Source organism: Excalfactoria chinensis, chromosome 14 (genome assembly GCF_039878825.1).
Source record: "Excalfactoria chinensis isolate bCotChi1 chromosome 14, bCotChi1.hap2, whole genome shotgun sequence".
Taxonomy (NCBI): domain Eukaryota; kingdom Metazoa; phylum Chordata; class Aves; order Galliformes; family Phasianidae; genus Excalfactoria; species Excalfactoria chinensis.
This window is the reverse complement of record NC_092838.1, coordinates 2,416,730-2,434,984: the sequence shown is the minus strand read 5'-3', so window position 1 is coordinate 2,434,984 and position 18,255 is coordinate 2,416,730. Positions and strand designations below refer to the sequence as shown.

The 18,255-nt window shown below is 53.2% G+C and overlaps 1 protein-coding gene across 1 annotated transcript; it reads right to left on the bottom strand.

Annotated features, from left to right (window-relative positions):
* Positions 1-583: 583 nt before the first annotated feature.
* ALKBH5 (alkB homolog 5, RNA demethylase) lies at positions 584-17,787 on the bottom strand. The gene is made up of 5 exons (XM_072349224.1): positions 17,650-17,787; positions 16,641-17,427; positions 10,811-10,891; positions 6,589-6,744; positions 584-4,858 (listed from the first exon to the last, which is right to left on the bottom strand). Exons 2-5 carry the CDS (start codon positions 17,342-17,344, stop codon positions 4,675-4,677), a joined length of 1,125 nt encoding a protein of 374 aa, XP_072205325.1. The 5' UTR covers positions 17,345-17,427; positions 17,650-17,787; the 3' UTR covers positions 584-4,674.
* Between the last annotated feature and the right edge of the window lie 468 nt (positions 17,788-18,255).

Here is an 18,255-nt window from a genome sequence, read left to right as displayed (position 1 = left end):
CCGCGGCGGGGCGGGGCGTGGCCCTGACGGACAGCTCGTCCAGCCAATCAGCGCGGGTCCGCACGCACGGCGCGGAGGCGCCCTCCTATCCGCGCTGCGCATGCGCCGACGCGGGTTGGGGGGGGCGTGTTGGGAGTTGTAGTTCGCTGCCCCGCAGCCCTCCATGGAAGCCAATAGGCTTCTCCTGTTATTTGCCCTCCCTCATTCCTTCGGTTCCCGTTCCCTCCAGCGCTGTGCTGAGGGGCACCGAGCGCAGCTCATCCGGCCGCGGGGGGGGGTTGGTTGGTGCCGGGCTTCATCGCACCGAGCAGCGCAGGCCGCAGCGCAAGGCCCGATCCCGGCTGAGGCAGGCCGCGCTGAGGCGGGAACACGGCGGTACCTCCACAGCCTCACACAGGGGGAAGGTGAAGGGCAGAGCCCGGCTGGGACCCAGTGAGGAGCAAAGCGTGGAGGGAGGACGGGGGTATTTCACCGTGGGGAAGCGAGGCAGAGCAGCCGGCAGGAGCTGCAGCCTCATCCTGGTTCCTATGGCAGCTCCCCCCTCTCCCACAGCGATCCCAGCCCCACCACAGGCAGGCACGGCGATGCTTTCCGCTTTTATTCAATTAATGCAGCAATCTATACAAGAAAAAAAATATATATAATAATAATAATAACGAAACCATGAAATTCCAAACCCTGACAAGTGAAAGAACCAAAATTCTTCCTAAGAATCAACCGGAATTAAAAGTATCCCCCTGCGTCGGACTGTACATAAAATAATCTCTGCCCCATTTACAGCGTTTCACACGGTGCTTCTCGTATCTCAAACTTCGGAACTGTACAACTTTGTTACAAACCACGCTTTGTTTTTTTCCTAGGAAAAGCTTACAGAAAAAAATATTGCCACTTTCTTTTTTGTACTTTTTTTATTTTTTTTTTTTAATTATTATTTGTAACAAAAAAGGAAAAATTAGAATCTTATAAAATAAAAATTAAAGTCAGCTAGAATTTGTTGAAGTGTGAGCAGGGGGAAGGAGCAGAGATGCACTTCTCGGCTCAGCATTTCTCCTCCTCGCCAGGTAAAGGTGGTTGGCAGACAAAAGACACTTTGCCACCAGATGGGGGCCCGGACCCCACGGCCACACTCCGAGCCCCCCTCCAGTCCATTCCCAGCCATGGGGTTGAGTTGGGACATCTCTGAAGCCAACATGAGTGGCTGCTGGTGTCCCAGCCCTGAGCTCAGGGCTGGATGTGCAAACTGGGGCTCCCCGGCTGCATGCACACTGCAGGGAGGTGGAAATCACAGCTGGCAGCCTGCAGCGGGCTGGGAGCTGCTCGCAGGGCTGACAACCCCTCCCTGGGCCAGCTCAGCTCTCACTGCTGGCAAACAGCCCTGGGTTTTCTTCCAGAGGATGAGTGGAGCCTACACAACCAACACGAGAGCCTTGGTTGGCTTGCAGAGTCTTCTCAACACGCAGCTAAGGGTAGCAAACCCAAATTCCTCCCTTTGAAGAAAAGCAGGAACAACGTCCACCTACCTCTCCCCCCCCCTCCTTAAGAAAGACAGTTCTCTTGGTCTGGGCTGTGGGTCCGAGTGCTCGTTGGGTCATCACATTGTACACAGCCTTACGCCCCGGGATGGGTGAGCGGGTTACACAGCACACAGCAAGTGGATGGAAATGGGACTGCATTGCTGAACTATATGAAGACAAAGAAGCCGACCTGGTCAGGCCTGAATGTGAGCCCATCTCCACAACAGACTCACACCTCTGGTCTGACTGCAGCCTTCACACAGCCACAACAGAGAACAGGTATGGGCATCAGCAGTGTTTTGAGCCACAGCTTTACCAATCAGGTCACAGTAAGGGATCTAGACATCTGGATCCACGTGAAAAAATGTGTCTTCTTGTTTCGAATCAAGGTTTCACCCCAATGTTGTTCAGTGCAAAAGAGTTAAAAAAAAACAACAACCATGTATCTACACATATACATCCGTGTGTATATAAAATGTCTGTACAAGTGGGGGAGATGGCCTGCCTGCACGCCCAAGAGATCGTATAGGTCAGATGGGTTGTGTCCCACTTTTGCCTTGGTGTCAAGCCCCAAGCAAGTCAGCTTGAAAACTAAAAGCGAAACGAAGCAGAGGGTGGCAGGAGAGCAGCTCCAGCAATGGCTGCCAGCTCAGACCCACAGCACAGACCTGGGATGGGGGAAAGGAGGGCAGAGCTCCCAGAGGTGGCATGCAGGAAATACAAAACCCAATGGGACAAGCAGGATGCTTGCACACGTATAGACTGCATGAGGACCGGGATGAGGTGACGGTACCAGGCTAAGAGGAAAGACCTCGGGACGCTTTGTTCAGCCTTTAGTGGAAATTATCTTGTCCCATGGGAGTCACAGTGCTCCTGCTGCTTCAGGGAGCAGCCCTGGGAAGGCAGGCTGCCTTCACTGTGAGTTGAGACACCAGAGTACAGTATCCATATTGCAGAGGTAGGCATAAAACTGGGAGAGAGGGAGAGCAGGCAGCGCAGAGCAGAGACCTCCAGCAAGGGAGTACAGGGGGCTCTGCCCTGCCAGCCAGCAGTACAAAGCAGCACAGCCTAATGCCCTTGGAGGGAATGGGGCACTTCCAGAGCAAATCCAGCATCCCCGGCATCCCACTAGAAGGTTTCTAGCTTGCCAGAGATGTTTGCAGACACCAGCCATAAGGAGGAGAAGAGATCGCTGCTCCCTGCATGCTGTTTTGCTGTTAGGGAATGCCAAGCTTTCCAAAACAGGGTTTGTAGCCAAGAGAGGGCCTGGATTCTCAGCTGCAAGGTAGGAGTGGGAGGAATGATGCTTCAGGTGCCGAGTGCGGACTGAAAATGGCCTTTCAGAAGTCCCAGATGCATGAACTTCCAGATCTCTGGGCAGACAAGACAGGTAAGTGCCTTCAAAGGCCATGAGGCTACTCTCAAAGCTCCACACCGAGCCAACAAAAGCCTCTCACCAGGAAAGCAATCAGATCAAGAGAATCAGACAGGCAGGAGGAGCCTCACCTACAGAACAACCACCAGCTCAGTGCTGTGCTGAAGGTGACAGTAATTTCCTCTGCACTAAAGTGACCGCTAGATCCAGCCTCAGCAGTGAGCCCAAGGACAGACGAGTGGTGGGAGCTGCAGAAGTCAGCAGGGAAGGAAAAGGACAGCGAGACCCAGATGTCAGCAAACATGCTTGATCACTAAGGAACAGCGCCTGTTTTTTGACCAGTAGCTCCTCGAGACAGCAGCAAACGGGTTTCAAAATATATTACATCTCTTTATTGCCAAGCGTGCAGATCGTGAAGAGTGTGTGTGTGGGGGGGACACAGCACTAAGAAAAACCACCATCTGAGGAAGGACAAATTAAAAGGCTACTCCTTACAACTGCCAACACTTGGGTTCAAAGGATCAATTGGAGAACGTTCCTTACAAGTAGGGTTCTAAATATGGTGTTGGGCCCCAAACCTGCAAAACACAGATTTCAGACAGGGCAAACACAAAGCGGTGGGGAAAGACTTGGAAGAAGGCAGACTTCTAATGTTACCTCCACAGGGTGAAACGTCTCACACCTCTCAGCACGTCCTGGGGAAAGCGGAATCCCTACCCCTGAACATGCACAGAAACAGGAGGGCATCAGACAACGGCTGCAGTGATAGCTGACAAACATCCTGTGGGCCCAAACTGAGCTCCTCCAAACCCAGCAGCATCCCGAACCTTCTCAGGGGGTCTCCAAGGCAAGCACCCCCCAGCACTGCCTCCCTCCCACTCTGCTGTCTCTAGCTCTGGAAAGCAGCACGTACTCAATGCAGTCACTTGCTCTGCAGCTCCCGGGCTCCAATACAGACCTCAGGTCAGCACTGGACCAACAGCAGTGAAGCCAGCCATGGGTCCATCCTCAGTCAAAACTGATCACTGGTCAGAATAGCACTGAGAAACCAGAGCTTAAGTACATTCTTCTTGGAGAGGGCAGCAGAGGGACACAAAGCTGTGAGCCCTAACTGGCTTGGGAAAAGGGACTTGGAAAGGAAATCTATGGCATTTAAAACTGGTACTAAAGTGCAACACAAACGTCCTAAACCCTTTGTAATCAATGCAGCAAAAGGAGTCTGCAAGGCTTCAAACTTCCAGTTACTGCAGGACACGGCCTTAAAACACAACCCAACAACAACTAGGTATGAGCAGACCAAGGAGCCCTTTGGTGAAGCAAGGAATACGAGGCCACCACAGAGAATTACAGCTCCCAGGGTCTAACAACATCATATTTAGAACATCTGGAAAAGAAGAAAGTTAAAGCAGAAAAAAAAAAAAAAAAGAAATCAACAAAACCAAAACACAACTCTCGAATCTCGCACAACGAAACAGTGAAACTTTTTGGTGTTTTCAAAGAAATCCCAACAGACAGCCTGGCATAACGTTATCTGCTTCCTATGGTAGAGATGCCCACTTGACCCACGACTCGGAACACTGCGTGTACTGGACATGTTCCATCCTTACATATGTCTCAGCATTCCTCCATTCATAAAAACAAATCGCTAGATCCTTCCTGTTTACTCTTCAGCCTGAAAGGAAAAACCAAAACTGAAGCTAAATGGAAAACAGCCAGAGGGAGGAGAAAGTTTTCACAGACTAAAGGCCAATCTCATCAGCTCCACGAGCCTGGAAAATGCATTCCTCAGTGTCGCCTCATTTTAACTTTCCTGGCTGGGCTGCCGTCCTCCTCCTCCTCGTCACAGTCCTCTGTGTACTCGTAAGACCTTCGCCAATAGTTCTCAGAGCTGAAGTTGCTCCGTCTCCTATGTTTTGGTAAGAGGACTGAGCGCCTGTTCTCCTCTTTATCCATTTCTAGAATCCGTGGCCTACGGAGAAAGAAAGAAAGAAAGAAAGAGGGAGTGAGAACACATCCACAGCAGGATTGAAGCGCTCTGTGTGCGGACACCATCTGGATTTTTGCATACTTTGAGCATATGAGTGACTTTTTCCACACTGCTCTCCCAGTACTAAGCACACAGCTCTCAACAGAGCAGAAGCACATCGCCAAGCTGCACGTCCCATGAAATAGCTGAGAACTTTGCTTTTACAAGTGCGAGTCCTTAGCCTTCATGTGATGAGTCTTTATCTCTGCCAGGGACACCTCTAAACAGCCTGATCATCCCTCCTGAAGCGCAGCTTGTGGTACCAACAAGCATTCCTTGGGCAGAGGGGTCTGCCTCCTATGGAGGAGCTCAAAAACGTGCTCAGCTCTGTGCTAAGCTGCTAGGATACTTATAGTGCAGGATTAAACCACAGCTCTGAGCTCCTTTGTCCCCTTGCTAGTTCTCTCAAACGTTACCACAGTACAACTAGTATTTAAGTAAAGCTGCCTCTGTTCTCACCTGCAATCAGTTCAGTTTGCAAGTATGATCGTGCTGCCAGGATTCATGGCACAGACCACTCAGATTTATCCCAGGTGGCAACTACTGAGTTCCTCTGACAGATGTGCTATCTGTACTATTTACCTGCAACACACTGAGTCTTTTAGGCCTTTCAGAGTCTTTAGATACCAGCCACTGCAGGGGAATGTACTGAGCTTGCATCCCAATACGGTGCATCTCCGCCTTCACATCAGCTCTCAGGGATCTGCAGACTTTGCCCTGCATGACCACCCCTTTAATCACACACTGGAGCGCTGCATGCTCAGAGGTAAGATTTTATTTGCAGCCTCACTTCTCTTTGTGATCTACGCGCCCAGTCATCCTGAGTACTGATGAATGAACAATACTCATAAACAAACCATCTCCACCCTTCTCCTTCACCAGGACAGGTTGAAACATGGGCTGAGACTTCACAACAGCCGAGCCCCAAGACCATGCCAGCCTTTTGGTTTTACATGATGTGCAGAGAATGCCCCCTCAATCCTTGAGGAGCTTTAGAATTAGAGAATACCAGAAATCCTGCATGGCAGACTGGCTGTCAGTGCATTCACAGAGAGCAAGGTGATGTTTAAGGAAAGCCTTGCTGCAGAGCTCAAGCTGTCTGAAGCTTCAGCAAGGAGCTCTCTTGTAGGTCAGGCTTAACACAACCACAGTTTGCTTACACACATACACACAAACACATATACAAACAGCCCTGAAAGCAAAGTGGTTTTATGCAGCTTCCCAAGGAGACCTTCACCCTTCCCAGTTCACAAAACCTCAAAGCCTGCTTTCATAATAGACTTCAACACACCTGCATAGGTTGCTTGGCAATAGAGGTCAAAAACAATTAGCTGCAGGGAAACTATTGTTCTGAATGACTGCATTATCAAGAGGCAGCCAAATCTATTGCTTCTTCATTATGCCACTCACAGGATAAACAATGTAAGCTGCTTACAGCCAGAGCTTAAGTCTCCACAAGCCTAGGAGGAACGTATACAGAACCTCACTGATAACACAGATCCGTACACCACACAACACACCTGGGAGGTGTTTCCCAGCTCCTGGCAAAGAGCTGCAAACCAGGATGCTGTAAGAGTGCTGCGTAACCTCTCTTGTCAGAGACCAGGAACCTCAGACGTTCACTGACCCAAAGGTAACACCCAAAACCTCACCCCAAGCCAAGATCAACCCACCTGTGAGCAGCATCGGGATCTGCTTTGCGATGGGACCGCTTTGGTTTCAAGATCTGGTCCCTGTTGCTTCCCGACAGGCGGTCAGAGGTGTAACCTGGTGGCAACACAGAGCTACTCAACGATTTTGTTTCCAATCGAGGGGCATCCAGTCTTGTTCTGCAAATATGGAAAAAGAGAATTTGCAAAGCATTTCAACTGAATTGCTACAGCAGGCTGCAACAGGCGTTTGTCCCAGATGCACTGAAGTAGAACCCTCAGTCCCAGGCACACAGCTCTGAAAGAGGGTCAGGACTGTTACATCTAACAGCAGAACAAGCTACAGCTTCTTCCTACTTGAAGCTTCAGCTTTTAACCTTTACTGCCTTCTAAAGAAGGAGGCTTCTAAAGAGGAAGGCTTAGAGGTCAGCATGGCCACAAGGTGAACGTGGGAGGACAGGAAAGGTGCTGGGCTGACTGCAATCACAGTGACAGGATATTGAGCGGAGGTGTTCAAGCACCTGCGACATCCTATGAAATCACAGTGACTCTTCAGTAACTTGCAACTCCAGTTAAACCACCTGGGAGACGCACTGTGAAATCCATCATCACCTACACCAGTCATAACTCCTTCTATCTGGAAATTCCTCACTGTCTCTGAGATCTCATGGGGTCAGGCATTTCTCAGCTTGACTAAGAGGTTTAAGGCAGGAGTCAGAGTGCGAGTCACAAGATTTAGTACCCAGCAGCCACACCACAGCCACATCACCAGCCCTCCAGCAGCACAGCAGGGCCCAGCTCACGCTGGAATAAAGCTGCCACTGCTGCTGGCCCAGGCATGGCTGCAGCCAGCAACTTTCTATGCATGTATGGAGAGAGGCAATGGCCAAGCAAAGGCCGTGCAGCACAAATGAAAGCTTGACAGTGCAGTGCCTTAGCGTGGTGCTATCACCACCTCCCAGCACAGCGTAATTACCAGGCTCAATCTACAAAAACTTTAAAGTCTATTTCGAAACACAAATTGAAGCCTAAGAATGAGCAAAACACAGTAAAAGGAGGCGCTGGTGCCCCATGGTGTCAATTTCAAGAGGCTCCAAGTCACTTCCTGGGTTAAAAAAAAACAAGGGGCATCCTAGTGTTGTTCCTGCAGCCTGTCTGCCTCCACAGGGTCAGGGCTGAATACCAGAAGGGTCCGGGTAAAAGAAAGGGAAGAATCACTACTTGTCCCTCAGCGCTTAACTTGAGCTTTTGAAGCAAGATAATTCCAACCTAAACTCCTGTTATGAAGCAAGTTCAACTGCCAAGCTTCCTCTGTGCCTCCAGGGTAAGCCTCTCCAGTTAACCAGTGTGATGCCAGGATGGCAAAAATGAAGGTGGGTATGCCAGAAATGAGGAAAACTCCCACAGGCAGCTGGCCAGGCTGCAAAGCCATCGACCTGAGCTGTTCTCAGCTGCAGGACTGGACCCAGTGCAGCTAGAATAACAAAGGCATTGCTGATCTGGCCCTAGACAAGTTAGGTGATTTAATTACCTCTGAAATACGATGACTACACGATTGCCATTAAAATAATAATAATAAAAAAATCACAGCAGATACATTGCAAGGCAAGAGGATATCAGCCACAGAGCAACACAGATCTATGCTACAGGAATGGATACAAGCAAGAACCATGCTAAAAATGAAAGTAAATTACCTACCAAAGCTCAAGTTAAATAAAATAACTCCCCTGTGTAACGGCCTATGAAGAACTGCCTAAATGCGGCTGTGTCAGATGTCTAAAATGACTTTCAAGACCCACCTGAATAGGTCTCATTTCTACCCCCACCCTCCACGCGACTTCTGTGAGCATCTCCTGAAATCCAGCACATCATTCCTTCCCCATGCACAAAGCTTCCAAACTTTGCTGGCTCCCTGCAGCCCCGTGCTCCGACACGCAGGGAGCACTGCAAATACCACCACGCAGCAGCTCTGAAGTGCTGCTGACCTACTTGGTAACCACGCTGCTCTCAAGCATCCTGAAAAACCCAGCCACTTCTCCAGCTCGGTTTTTGCTGGCAGTGACAGAAGAACAGCCTCCAGAACCACGTGCCCAGAGCAGAGGCAACAGATCCAGACTCCAGAGTCTGGGGCCCAGCAGCCTCTGCCAGCTTATTCACAGCTCCTGCAAGGAGCAAAGTTTATGCTGCTGTGACACAACCGCAGGGTGCCCGATTCTTCTGGAAAGCTCCGGGCTCATTCTCACCACAAAAGATGAGTTTTACGAGGTCACAGGCTGCTCCCCAGCCTCGTGTGCACGCAGGCTGCTTGCGGAAGCGGCTGTTTTCCTGGTTGCATAACTTGCTATTTCAGACTGCACCAGTCGCATGATCTGGGGCTGGGGAATGGCAGCAAGAGATGCTCCCGGGATGCAGGCGCAGACAAAGGTCACTGCAGCCCTGCTGTGCGTGCATGCCTGCACCCAGGGCCAGCCAAGGAGACAGTCCCCGTCACAACGGATAAGCGACAATTAATAAGCTCTATTTGGCAACAGTCAGAGTGCACCCCATGGCAAACAGGCAATTGCCACTCATCCACCAGGACTGTTAAGCTCTATGGAGATTAGACAAAAATAATGACCAGAGAATTCCCACTTTTCTCAGAATCCTGTTGTTGCATTCAGCCTGCTGGTCCAGCCAGCCCATGGCTGTCTGTGTATGACCGGGCAGAGACACTCTTGCTCTGACACAAAGAAATTCAGGCTCCTCTAGGGAAGCCAGAAGGACACACTGATGCAGAAGGATGGCTGAGCCAACACAGCCAGCATGGCTCTGCTGGGTGCTAACAGGCCTCATCTGTTCAGCAATGCTGCCCGGGTCAGCCAGGCAGCAGCCTTGGTTTGCTACATGCCCAGCTGCACTTTGAGGGCAGACAGACTAACACCCTTAGTTTACAGAGGCTGATGAATGCAAGAAGTAGAACTGCTTTGAACAGGCACATTATACACCTGCACTACTTTGGCAGCTTTAGTTTGCCTAGCCAGCGCTGTCTTATCCGAGTAACTGCTCCACAGCTTGGGAAAGGCAGCTTCTCTGTTCCAGAGCACCTAAGTTCAGGCCTTTCCTGCTATGGGATCTGGAGATGCTTTTCACTGGGGCTCATTAGCACTCACTGCTTCTCACTGGCTGTAGAAACCAACAACTTGATTGTAACAGCCTTTTTGCTGTTAGCTATCTCCCCTTACCCTGCTTTTGGCAATAAGCAGCAATCAGAGGGTTTGGTTCCAATCCATCTTCCATCCTACTCTGTCACCTGCCGTATCTTGTCCTGCTTCCCTGGGTCCATTCTGATTGTGCTGTGCTAACGCCTCAGGGCTGCTGTTTTCCCTGCCTTCATTTCATGGGTCTCTCTATCCAGATGTCCAGCTCCACTGCTGGCTTTGTGCCTTATCTTCACAATGTCACCAGACTTGTTTTGGAACCAGACAGGCTGCCCAGAAGTTCCACAACTCTGAATCTAGACTGCCTTTCTGTTAGCCTTGTGCCAGCCTGAGCCACAGCTGCAGCCCTGCCGCCATGCCCATGGTTTATTCTGGGTTTACATCAAATCAACTGATGAAATCACATCAGCTGACCAAGACAGCACATCTTCTAAAACAGGGAGCATGAGATGCAACTCATAGAGCTCGGCTTCCCAACACCACTCTCAAAGGACGAGGTCTGTAAACCGACTGCTAAATTCACAGCATTCATTTCCCTTCAAAGCCAGCACCTTCTTCCCCCTCCCCAGGAAATGAAAGGTACGCTACCGAGAAAGTAGTCTGCTTTAAAGAAGATTCTTCATCATAAGCACCAGCTTCAAAGGACTGTCCAGGTGACTCAGGTACGTGGGTATCATACAATCAGACAGCTGAACATGCAGCCCAAAGCAAGAGCCTGAAACTCCAGCTGCTTGGGGTTAGGCAGGCAATGAAAGCCGAGTGATTGGACACCAACAGCACCGGCAAACCCAGGTACAACAACAAAGTACTGCTGCACAGAGCCAAGAAGCGATTAACTCTGCAATAACAAGTTCCATCTATTTCCACTGACCAAGTGATGGGTACGGCAAGGCACAAATGAGCATCAGAGTGAGATCTAGCAGAGATTTAAGGTCAGCTCAGCACGTTAACGAGCAAGGCATCTTTTAAAGCATTCCTTTCAGAGCACTGTAAAAATCACACCACCGCATCCAAGGTTGCCTCACTGTCCAGAAGGCTTCAACACTTACTTTCGAAGGATGATGACAGCTCTTCTCTCCTTGATGTCCTGTGGTCGAATACAGTGTGTAATTTCGTCGGCTGCGTATCCACTGACAACAAAAACAAAGAGCCGTGGTGAGAAAGATGACGGGCAGGAGGGGAAAGCGGTTGCCAGGCTCAGCAGCTCGCTTTGGCCAGCCATTTCCCAGCTTCCCCCTCAGATTCCTCCTCCACACACCACACCATTCCCCAGGCACACAGCAGCTACGTTAACAGAACGAGCGCGGCAACAGTCGGGCCTTTTTCTTTTTCATTATTATTATTGTTGATTTAATCTTTTCTTAGCGCGCACCAGAGGAAACCGCCACCTGCCGCAACATGATGAAATAAGTCATGTTGAAAATGAGTTTATGGAGTGTCAATTCAGCCCATTCGTTTACGAAAGCTTCATCAAGAGATCGGCGTGCAACAGAATACAAAATCAACGCATTGCTCTCAAGCATCTCAAACACGTCCTGAGATAAAGCCGTCCGTCATCACCAAGACACGCAGAGCACCCGGACACAACATGGAACCACAGGCACTGGAAAGCAGCTGCTGCTGGAGTGTCTTTGAGGGCGGCTTTGACACTCACCCGCCTCGCCATCATTACAGGTGCTAACGAGGGGTGGGCTGCCCTCTGCCTGCTGCTGCGCACAGCAGCCTCCTCCAGTCCGGCATGGGAAGGAGAAGTGAAACGCCTCCTGAAATGGCTGACGAGGACAGGAAGGCCTCGGGGTGAAGGAGCGCTGAACGCCAGCATAACTTGCCCTGGGTGAACCCAATGCAGGAACTGCCGCATCTCCAAATCTCACTGTACTTCCCAGGGGCAGAGCTGTGCTCCCAGCACCACGTGAAGGTTGGAAGCTGTTTCATGTGGGTTTGCACAGCCCAAGCTCTGCGTTCCGCACTTCCTCTCACTGCTCCTTCTGTTGAGAGGCTGCTGCTGCTCCCCACTGACAGCCCTCACCCCCACAGCCCATGGCACACTGGGGATGCCCACTGCGGAGAAGACATCATGCGCACACACAGAGGAGCAGAATAGGAGCAGGTTCCCTTTATCTGGTTCGTAACTCACCCACTCATGTAGAAACACTCACCTCTTGCTCAAAGAGAGGTTCATTGCTTTTAGAAGACAGCTCAGACCTAAGATGGATCCACCAGAAGAGGGGCTGCCGGCCATCCCCTGCCCCTCCAAGGGGGCTGCAGAGCAACACAGTGCAATGCAGAGGGGCTTCTAATAATGCTCTATTATATTCCAGGAATCTCTGCGTCAAGCTCCAGCGAACCCATTAATATCATCCACGTTAATATTCAGCTCATCGCATCCTCTGCAAACATCAGGAGCATGTCTGCTTCGAAACCTGTGCTCTCCATTGCAAGATGTCAGCTCAGCCTCCCAAAGTTATCCCCATACAGGAACTGGCTCTCAGTTCGCTTCCAAAGCGGTGTTAAGAAGAGCTTATGGTCCCAAAGCAGCAGTCCTATTGCTTCAGGCCTTAAGGGGGACTGTCAGTCAGCCTCAATGCCACGCTGGTGGGGGGAACTCAGCCTGCACCTTGCCAAGCATGGGGAGAGTCTCTGCATGTCCCTCCTGCAGAGGGGTCTGCATGAGCACTGAGCAGAGAAACAGAACGAGGTTATGTGGTTGGGTCACAGTTGCCCTGATGGTGCCAGCAGAACTTTCTCGGCCATTCCTGGCCTCACCACATCCCAATAACAGCCAAGAGCAAGAGGTGATGGGACAAACTGCAACAAAACCCCCATAATGATTATCAAGGGTGTGCACAGGGATTTCTGCTCTTGCTTGAAGAACAAAGTCAAGGCGCAGGGGAAGGAATGATCCAAGAAAGACAGTCCTAAATTGTTGCCCACAACAACACTTAGGAGAACACCTGAGCATGACGTGTGCAGCCCAGAGCACCGTTCAGATGAATGAGGGGAGGTGCAGACGCCACCCACAGGCCCAACTAACACCCCAACTAATCTCCTGGATCATACACATCCACACCTCCTCCCCACATCTTTTTCAGTCCAGAAGAGTTAATGCGAAGCCACATTACTGATTCATATGGAGATAGAAGCAGAGATTCTTTTTGCATAAACATCAGCAGAAAACAAGCCCTGAAGCTCTGTAAGATCCCTAGAGAAATACTTCCAGGGCTGGATACAGCCAGGCCAGAGCAGTTACTGAGCTCAGGCTTCACCTGTGGTTTGGAAATGCTGCTGCCACAAAGCATCGATGCGGCACCAACCAGCTGGAGCAGGGCTGGAACAGATCCCTGCCTCATCACCACCAGCACACGCAGGGCTTGCTCTGAGCAAAGCTGAGGCACCAAAGGCCTTTGCTGAGGGCTCAGACTTTTCTGGAAAGATGTCTAATCCACGCAGTCGTGCAGAGGTTCCTCCAGCTGGGAAGAAAGCAGGTTTATCCCCCAGAGGCTCCGAGCAGAGCTGCCACCAGGCATGCTTCTAGACAACAAGAGAGACAAACATCACGATGCTCCCAGCGCTGCTGCGTGCAGCAAGGAGCAGACCCGCTCTGTGCACAGAGCATTGCCGCCTTCAGAAGGAAAGCCTGTCTGTGCACAAGCTCAGAGCTGGGGAAACATTACCATGAGCAATTTACTCCATTGGCTAACTGCAGCTTCACTTCCAACCACAGGACTGAGATGCACTACATGGAAACCCAACAACAGCTCTCCAGGTGTTGAGGCCTGCTGTGTGCTGCAGGGTACAGCCTGGCTGGAGCTGCTCACCCCAGAGCCTCCGCATCCCCCCCAGCTCCCTTCCCCTTCTCCAGAACCACACGTTTCCCAGGCGGATGTGCAAATTCTTCCATCTCCTCCACACTGTTTCTATTGATTGATGCTTATTGAATTCTTTTGTTGTTCTGTTCTTTTTTTTTTTTTAAAGCAGGAAAAAACCCCTCATAATCACAGTCCAGTGAGCAACCACCCTCAGCAAGCCGATGGCAGAGGTGCACTGCAGCCTGACTTGGGCCCTGTGAGCCCCACAGCACTGCAACACACTGCTGCCATTTCCTCCTGGCCCGGATGACGCGTGGCAAAGGGACAAACCCTGCAGCCACTGCAGAAGGGACCTGGGAAGGTCCTCTCCTGGAACATACGAGGGCAAATCAGTGCTATGAATGCAAGCAGAGGAAAAAATACCTCGATGGCAAAGCAAAAGTGGCTGGGGCAGCTTAGCCTTTGTCCATGGGTATGCAGCACAGCCATGAGAATCCCTGCTCCACCTCCAAAACTCTTCGAAAAGGACACTCTTAAAACCTAACGTGCTGTCAGAGAATACTTCACAGCCTGAAGGAGGTTCAGTATTTGCAAACACCGCAGCGTTGTTAGACAAAATGCTTTGGTTTACTGTAAAGTTTAACTAGCAACGTGCTGCGTGCACAGTGCCAGGAGGCATGTTACACCAGCCAGGCAAAGCCTTACTGAAACAAACCTGCACCTACCCCCAGGGAGAGACAGGAAATGGGGAAACCCCTCTGCAAAATGGGATGAGGATTTTGCACATATCTTTGAGTGGGACATGCATGACCTGGGGAGAGACGGATGGGGATGTGGGGACAAAGAGAAAGGCAGAAGTTCTCTTTGGATCCCCAGGGTATCCACACGGTAACAAACGGAGCAGCCCCTGACCCAGCAGTGCTGGAAGCAGACATTACAAGCACACCGTTTCTATCTGCGCCGTTTCCCTATCTCCAGGGCAACTGCCTTCAGCAACTGTTTGCTGGGAGGAGAAAAAGCCAAGTTTGAATTGGCTTAAAAATGTGACCAAGAGCTGGATCCAGAGGTACAGCCCTGCATCCCCAGGGTCCTCCTGCCGTGCTGCACATCTCCCCTCTGCTCTCAGACCTCATGTTGGAGCAGAGGAGGTTTGCTGGTCCACCAACTCCTATCTGGCCGGGACAGTATCATCACAGAAGAATCCCTTTGGCAGAACATCTCTTAAGTGAGTGCTAAGTATCTGCTAAGTGCCGCACTGAAATCGAAACAATCTCCATTTTACAGTCTATTATTTGCTGGAAAGCACAACATCAGACTGCTGGATAAAGCCAGCAAAGCCAGCACTGGGCTGCCCAGACACCAACTTTCCAATTCTGGCATATAAAATACCTTTGCTCGCTCAGTACCACGGCTTCAGCCATTCCAACTAACCCTGCATGTGACACACACAGGGCCTGGCAGGGAACTCACTCCCATTCTGGGAATCCTGAGCTGCCCTCTATTCCCAGCAGTTCTGGAGGAGAAGTGGAATAAATGATGAGAAAATGTGATTCTCCTGTCCTGGAGCAAACACTGCCAACTCATCCCAGCCAGTGCTGCAGGAATCCCAATCCTCCTTCACACTGGGAGCTCTCCCGTTGAAAACACTGCCTTCTCCAGGGGAAGGCATCGCAGCATTTCACGTGGCTGGCAGGAAAACCAAGGCAGAAAGTTCTCCTTCTGTCCCACACGCAGCGGATCAGAGGCTGCCGAGCACGCAGCACTCCTGCAGTAAAAGGACACTGCCCTGCAGCTCCCTCCCAGCGCTGACCTCTGCCCTTCTCCTGCAGCTCCCTGCCCCGGCCACATGCACCATAGCAAAGTCCCTGTTTCAGGAGAGCCCCCGTCCTGCTGGTGTCCTCCTGCTGCCTTCTCTCATCCCTCACTCATCTGCAGAAGTTACCCAGCGCAGGAGGTACGGTGAGGATTAGTTCACGTTTGCTCTGCTTTTCCCAGATAAAAGTGATGTGAGCTCGCAGCATTTATTATTGATGCACCAGTCAACAGCACGACGCCGTATGGACGTGGGGGGGAAAATTCCTTCCCGAACCCTGCAGCGATCGCTTTACAAGCCAAAGCGCAGGATTGGGTTACCACCGGGGAGCCCTGAAAAGCTGGCCTGGATGTTCAACAGTCCCCCCCCCCCCCCAAAATAAAAGGTATCGCTGGTTGCTCAGAGCACTGCTGGCACAGTCTGCCATCCCACTGCTGGCACGGAGCACTCTGACCTTCAGGACAGGAGGGACTCGTGCTCAGCAAGGCAGGAAGCCCCAGCTTCCAGCTGCCCTCCGTGGGACCAAGGGGCTTCTGGGCTTCGTGGGGCCACACGTGGCAGCCCATGCTGACGTCCCCCTGCTGCCTGTGGCTCTGTGCACCCATGGGTGGACAGCAGGGATTAGGACGCAGGCATTTCCCAGTGCCAATCCCAGCTGTACTAATGGCTTGCTCCATGACCTTGGGCAGGTCATTTCACCTCCACTGCGCCTACCCTGCTTGCAGGAACACGAGTAAAGGCATTTCTCATGCCTGCAAGCTGCACATATTGCTGCCGTGCAGTTTATGCTGCACCTCCAAGGGATGGTCCCGCAGGGGTCTGCGCTCAGGTCTCCCCCATGCAGGTGAGGGTCTGTCTGTCCCAGTTGATAGACTGGGATAAGGCCGCTCAGAGCACCTCTCTACGCTTAAGGTCACATCAGGAAGGCCACGCTAAGAATAGAAGCAGGAGCTCTGCCTCAGCCAGCTCGCAGCCATGGGATCCATTTTGTATCTCGATGTGGATTTCCACTGTTTACGGGAACGGCGAGAAAGCCCAACCCAAGTGACGGCGCTCAGATCTGAACCCCTGCAAGGAGAGAACAGCCCCCATCCCTCCCTCATCATCACCATCCACCGTGACAGCAGGGCGCCCTGACCGCTCCTGCTGCAGCCAGACCCCGCATGCCTGAAGGCAGATGAGCTCCAACTGCCATCAGGGTGCATCAGGTCTTGTAAGGAGCATTACACAACCACATCTCAGCACGCAGCGAGTTACCTGAGCACCGTGACGCTTCCTCTCTTCACCGGCAGGAACAACACGGGCTCCGAAACCCGGATGGGTTTGAACTGGAACTTACACCCGAAGCAGAGCGCCGAATCGCTGAAGAACGACACGGAGACGATGGGCCGCTCAAAGATATGGATGGGGTCCACGTGGGAGACAATGCAGCCCCCGGGCTGATAGTCGTTGATGACGGCACTGTTCACAAAGCCCTCGGGGATCACCCGGTGCTCCACCAGCTTCCTGATCACCAGGTCGTGCACCCACTCGGGGATGGCATCCACCTCCCCACGCGGGTACAGCCGCTCCTGCCCGGGGCCTCTCCTCTGCAGCTGAGACCCGTAGGTGTAACCCTCCCCAAAGAAATACTTGTTCCGCAGTGGGGCTCGATCCACCGTGTGCTCTTTGTAGAGCCCTTTCTCAGCCCTGGACACCACGTCGTCGATGCGAGCTTCGATCTTGGCGCACTCCTCGGCGCTGAAGAGGCGAAGCTGACGAATGCCGCTTTTCACTTTCCGAGCTTCTTCCTCCTCTTTCTGCTCCTCGTAATCGCTGGGCTCCGACCCGGAGTCCTCGTGGTACCGCCGCTTACGTTCATAGGGGGGCTCGGGGGGCTCCCGCGGCCCTTTGGAGCCGTCCCGGTAAGGCATCATAGACTTCAGCTTCTCCCGCAGGTCCGTGTAGCCGCTGCCGGCCATAGTGCGCCCGCTGCCCCCCCCGGCTCCTTCAGCGCTCTCCGGGCCGCCCGCCGCTCCGGGCCGCGGTGCTGCTGCTCATGGCCCTGCCGGGGGAGCACCGGGGGAACAACGTCAGGGCGAGCACCGGTACAGCGGCTCCAACCCCCCCCCACCACCTCCCGCCCGCTCTCCCAGCCCCAGGTCCACACCAGGCCGGGCCCAGCCCGCAGCCCCCGCCCCACGGCCCCGCTCCCGGTGCGTGACCCCCCGCCCCCCCTCCCGGCCCGCCCCTCCCCCGGCCATTCCCGTCCCGGGGCCCAACTCACGGCTCGCCCGGGGAGCGGCGGCGAAGCAACGGACGAAACGGCGAGAGGTTGAGGGGGGGGGGGTTTAAAAACGCTCCGTGCTGCCGCGGGACGGGCGGACAAAGCTGCGGCTCCCGGCGCTGCTCACGCGGCGGCCCGGCCTGGCACATGCCCAGCGGCGGCGGCCCCGGCTCCGCGCCGTGCCCTGCCCGCTGCCGCCGCCGCCGCGCCGGTGTCCATGGCGAGGGGGGGGAGGGAACGCGGGGCCGGGCTGCGGAGCGGGGGAGAGCAAACGGCGGCGGGCCCGGAGCTCTGGCGCAGCCCTTCCCGCGGCGCGAGCGGCGCTACGTCACCAGCGGGCGGCCCGACATCCCGAACCGCCGCCGCGGGGCCGCCCACCGCAACGGCAGCGCCGCCCGCCGCCCTCACGCTGCGCACGCGCGCGACGACGCCCCGCCCCCTTCGCTTTAAGCCCCGCCCCCTCCCCGCCCGCTCTCGCCTCGCGTCGCAACGGACGGCGGCGGCCACGCGCGGCCCCGCCCCCTCGGCCTCGGGACTCGGCGCCGATTGGCTGCCAGAAGCCCGAGCCGACGGTTGATTGGCGGGGTCCTCGTCACCTCGGGGTGG

Coding starts and splice junctions, on each gene's coding strand:
- ALKBH5 (XM_072349224.1), bottom strand. CDS start 17,344: ATGGCCGGCAGCGGCTACACGGACCTGCGGGAGAAGCTGAAGTCTATG. Junction 10,892..16,640: donor GGAAGCGTCACGGTGCTCAG/GTAACTCGCTGC, acceptor TTTTGTTGTCAG/TGGATACGCAGCCGACGAAA. Junction 4,859..6,588: donor GATCCCGATGCTGCTCACAG/GTGGGTTGATCT, acceptor CTTTCTCCGTAG/GCCACGGATTCTAGAAATGG.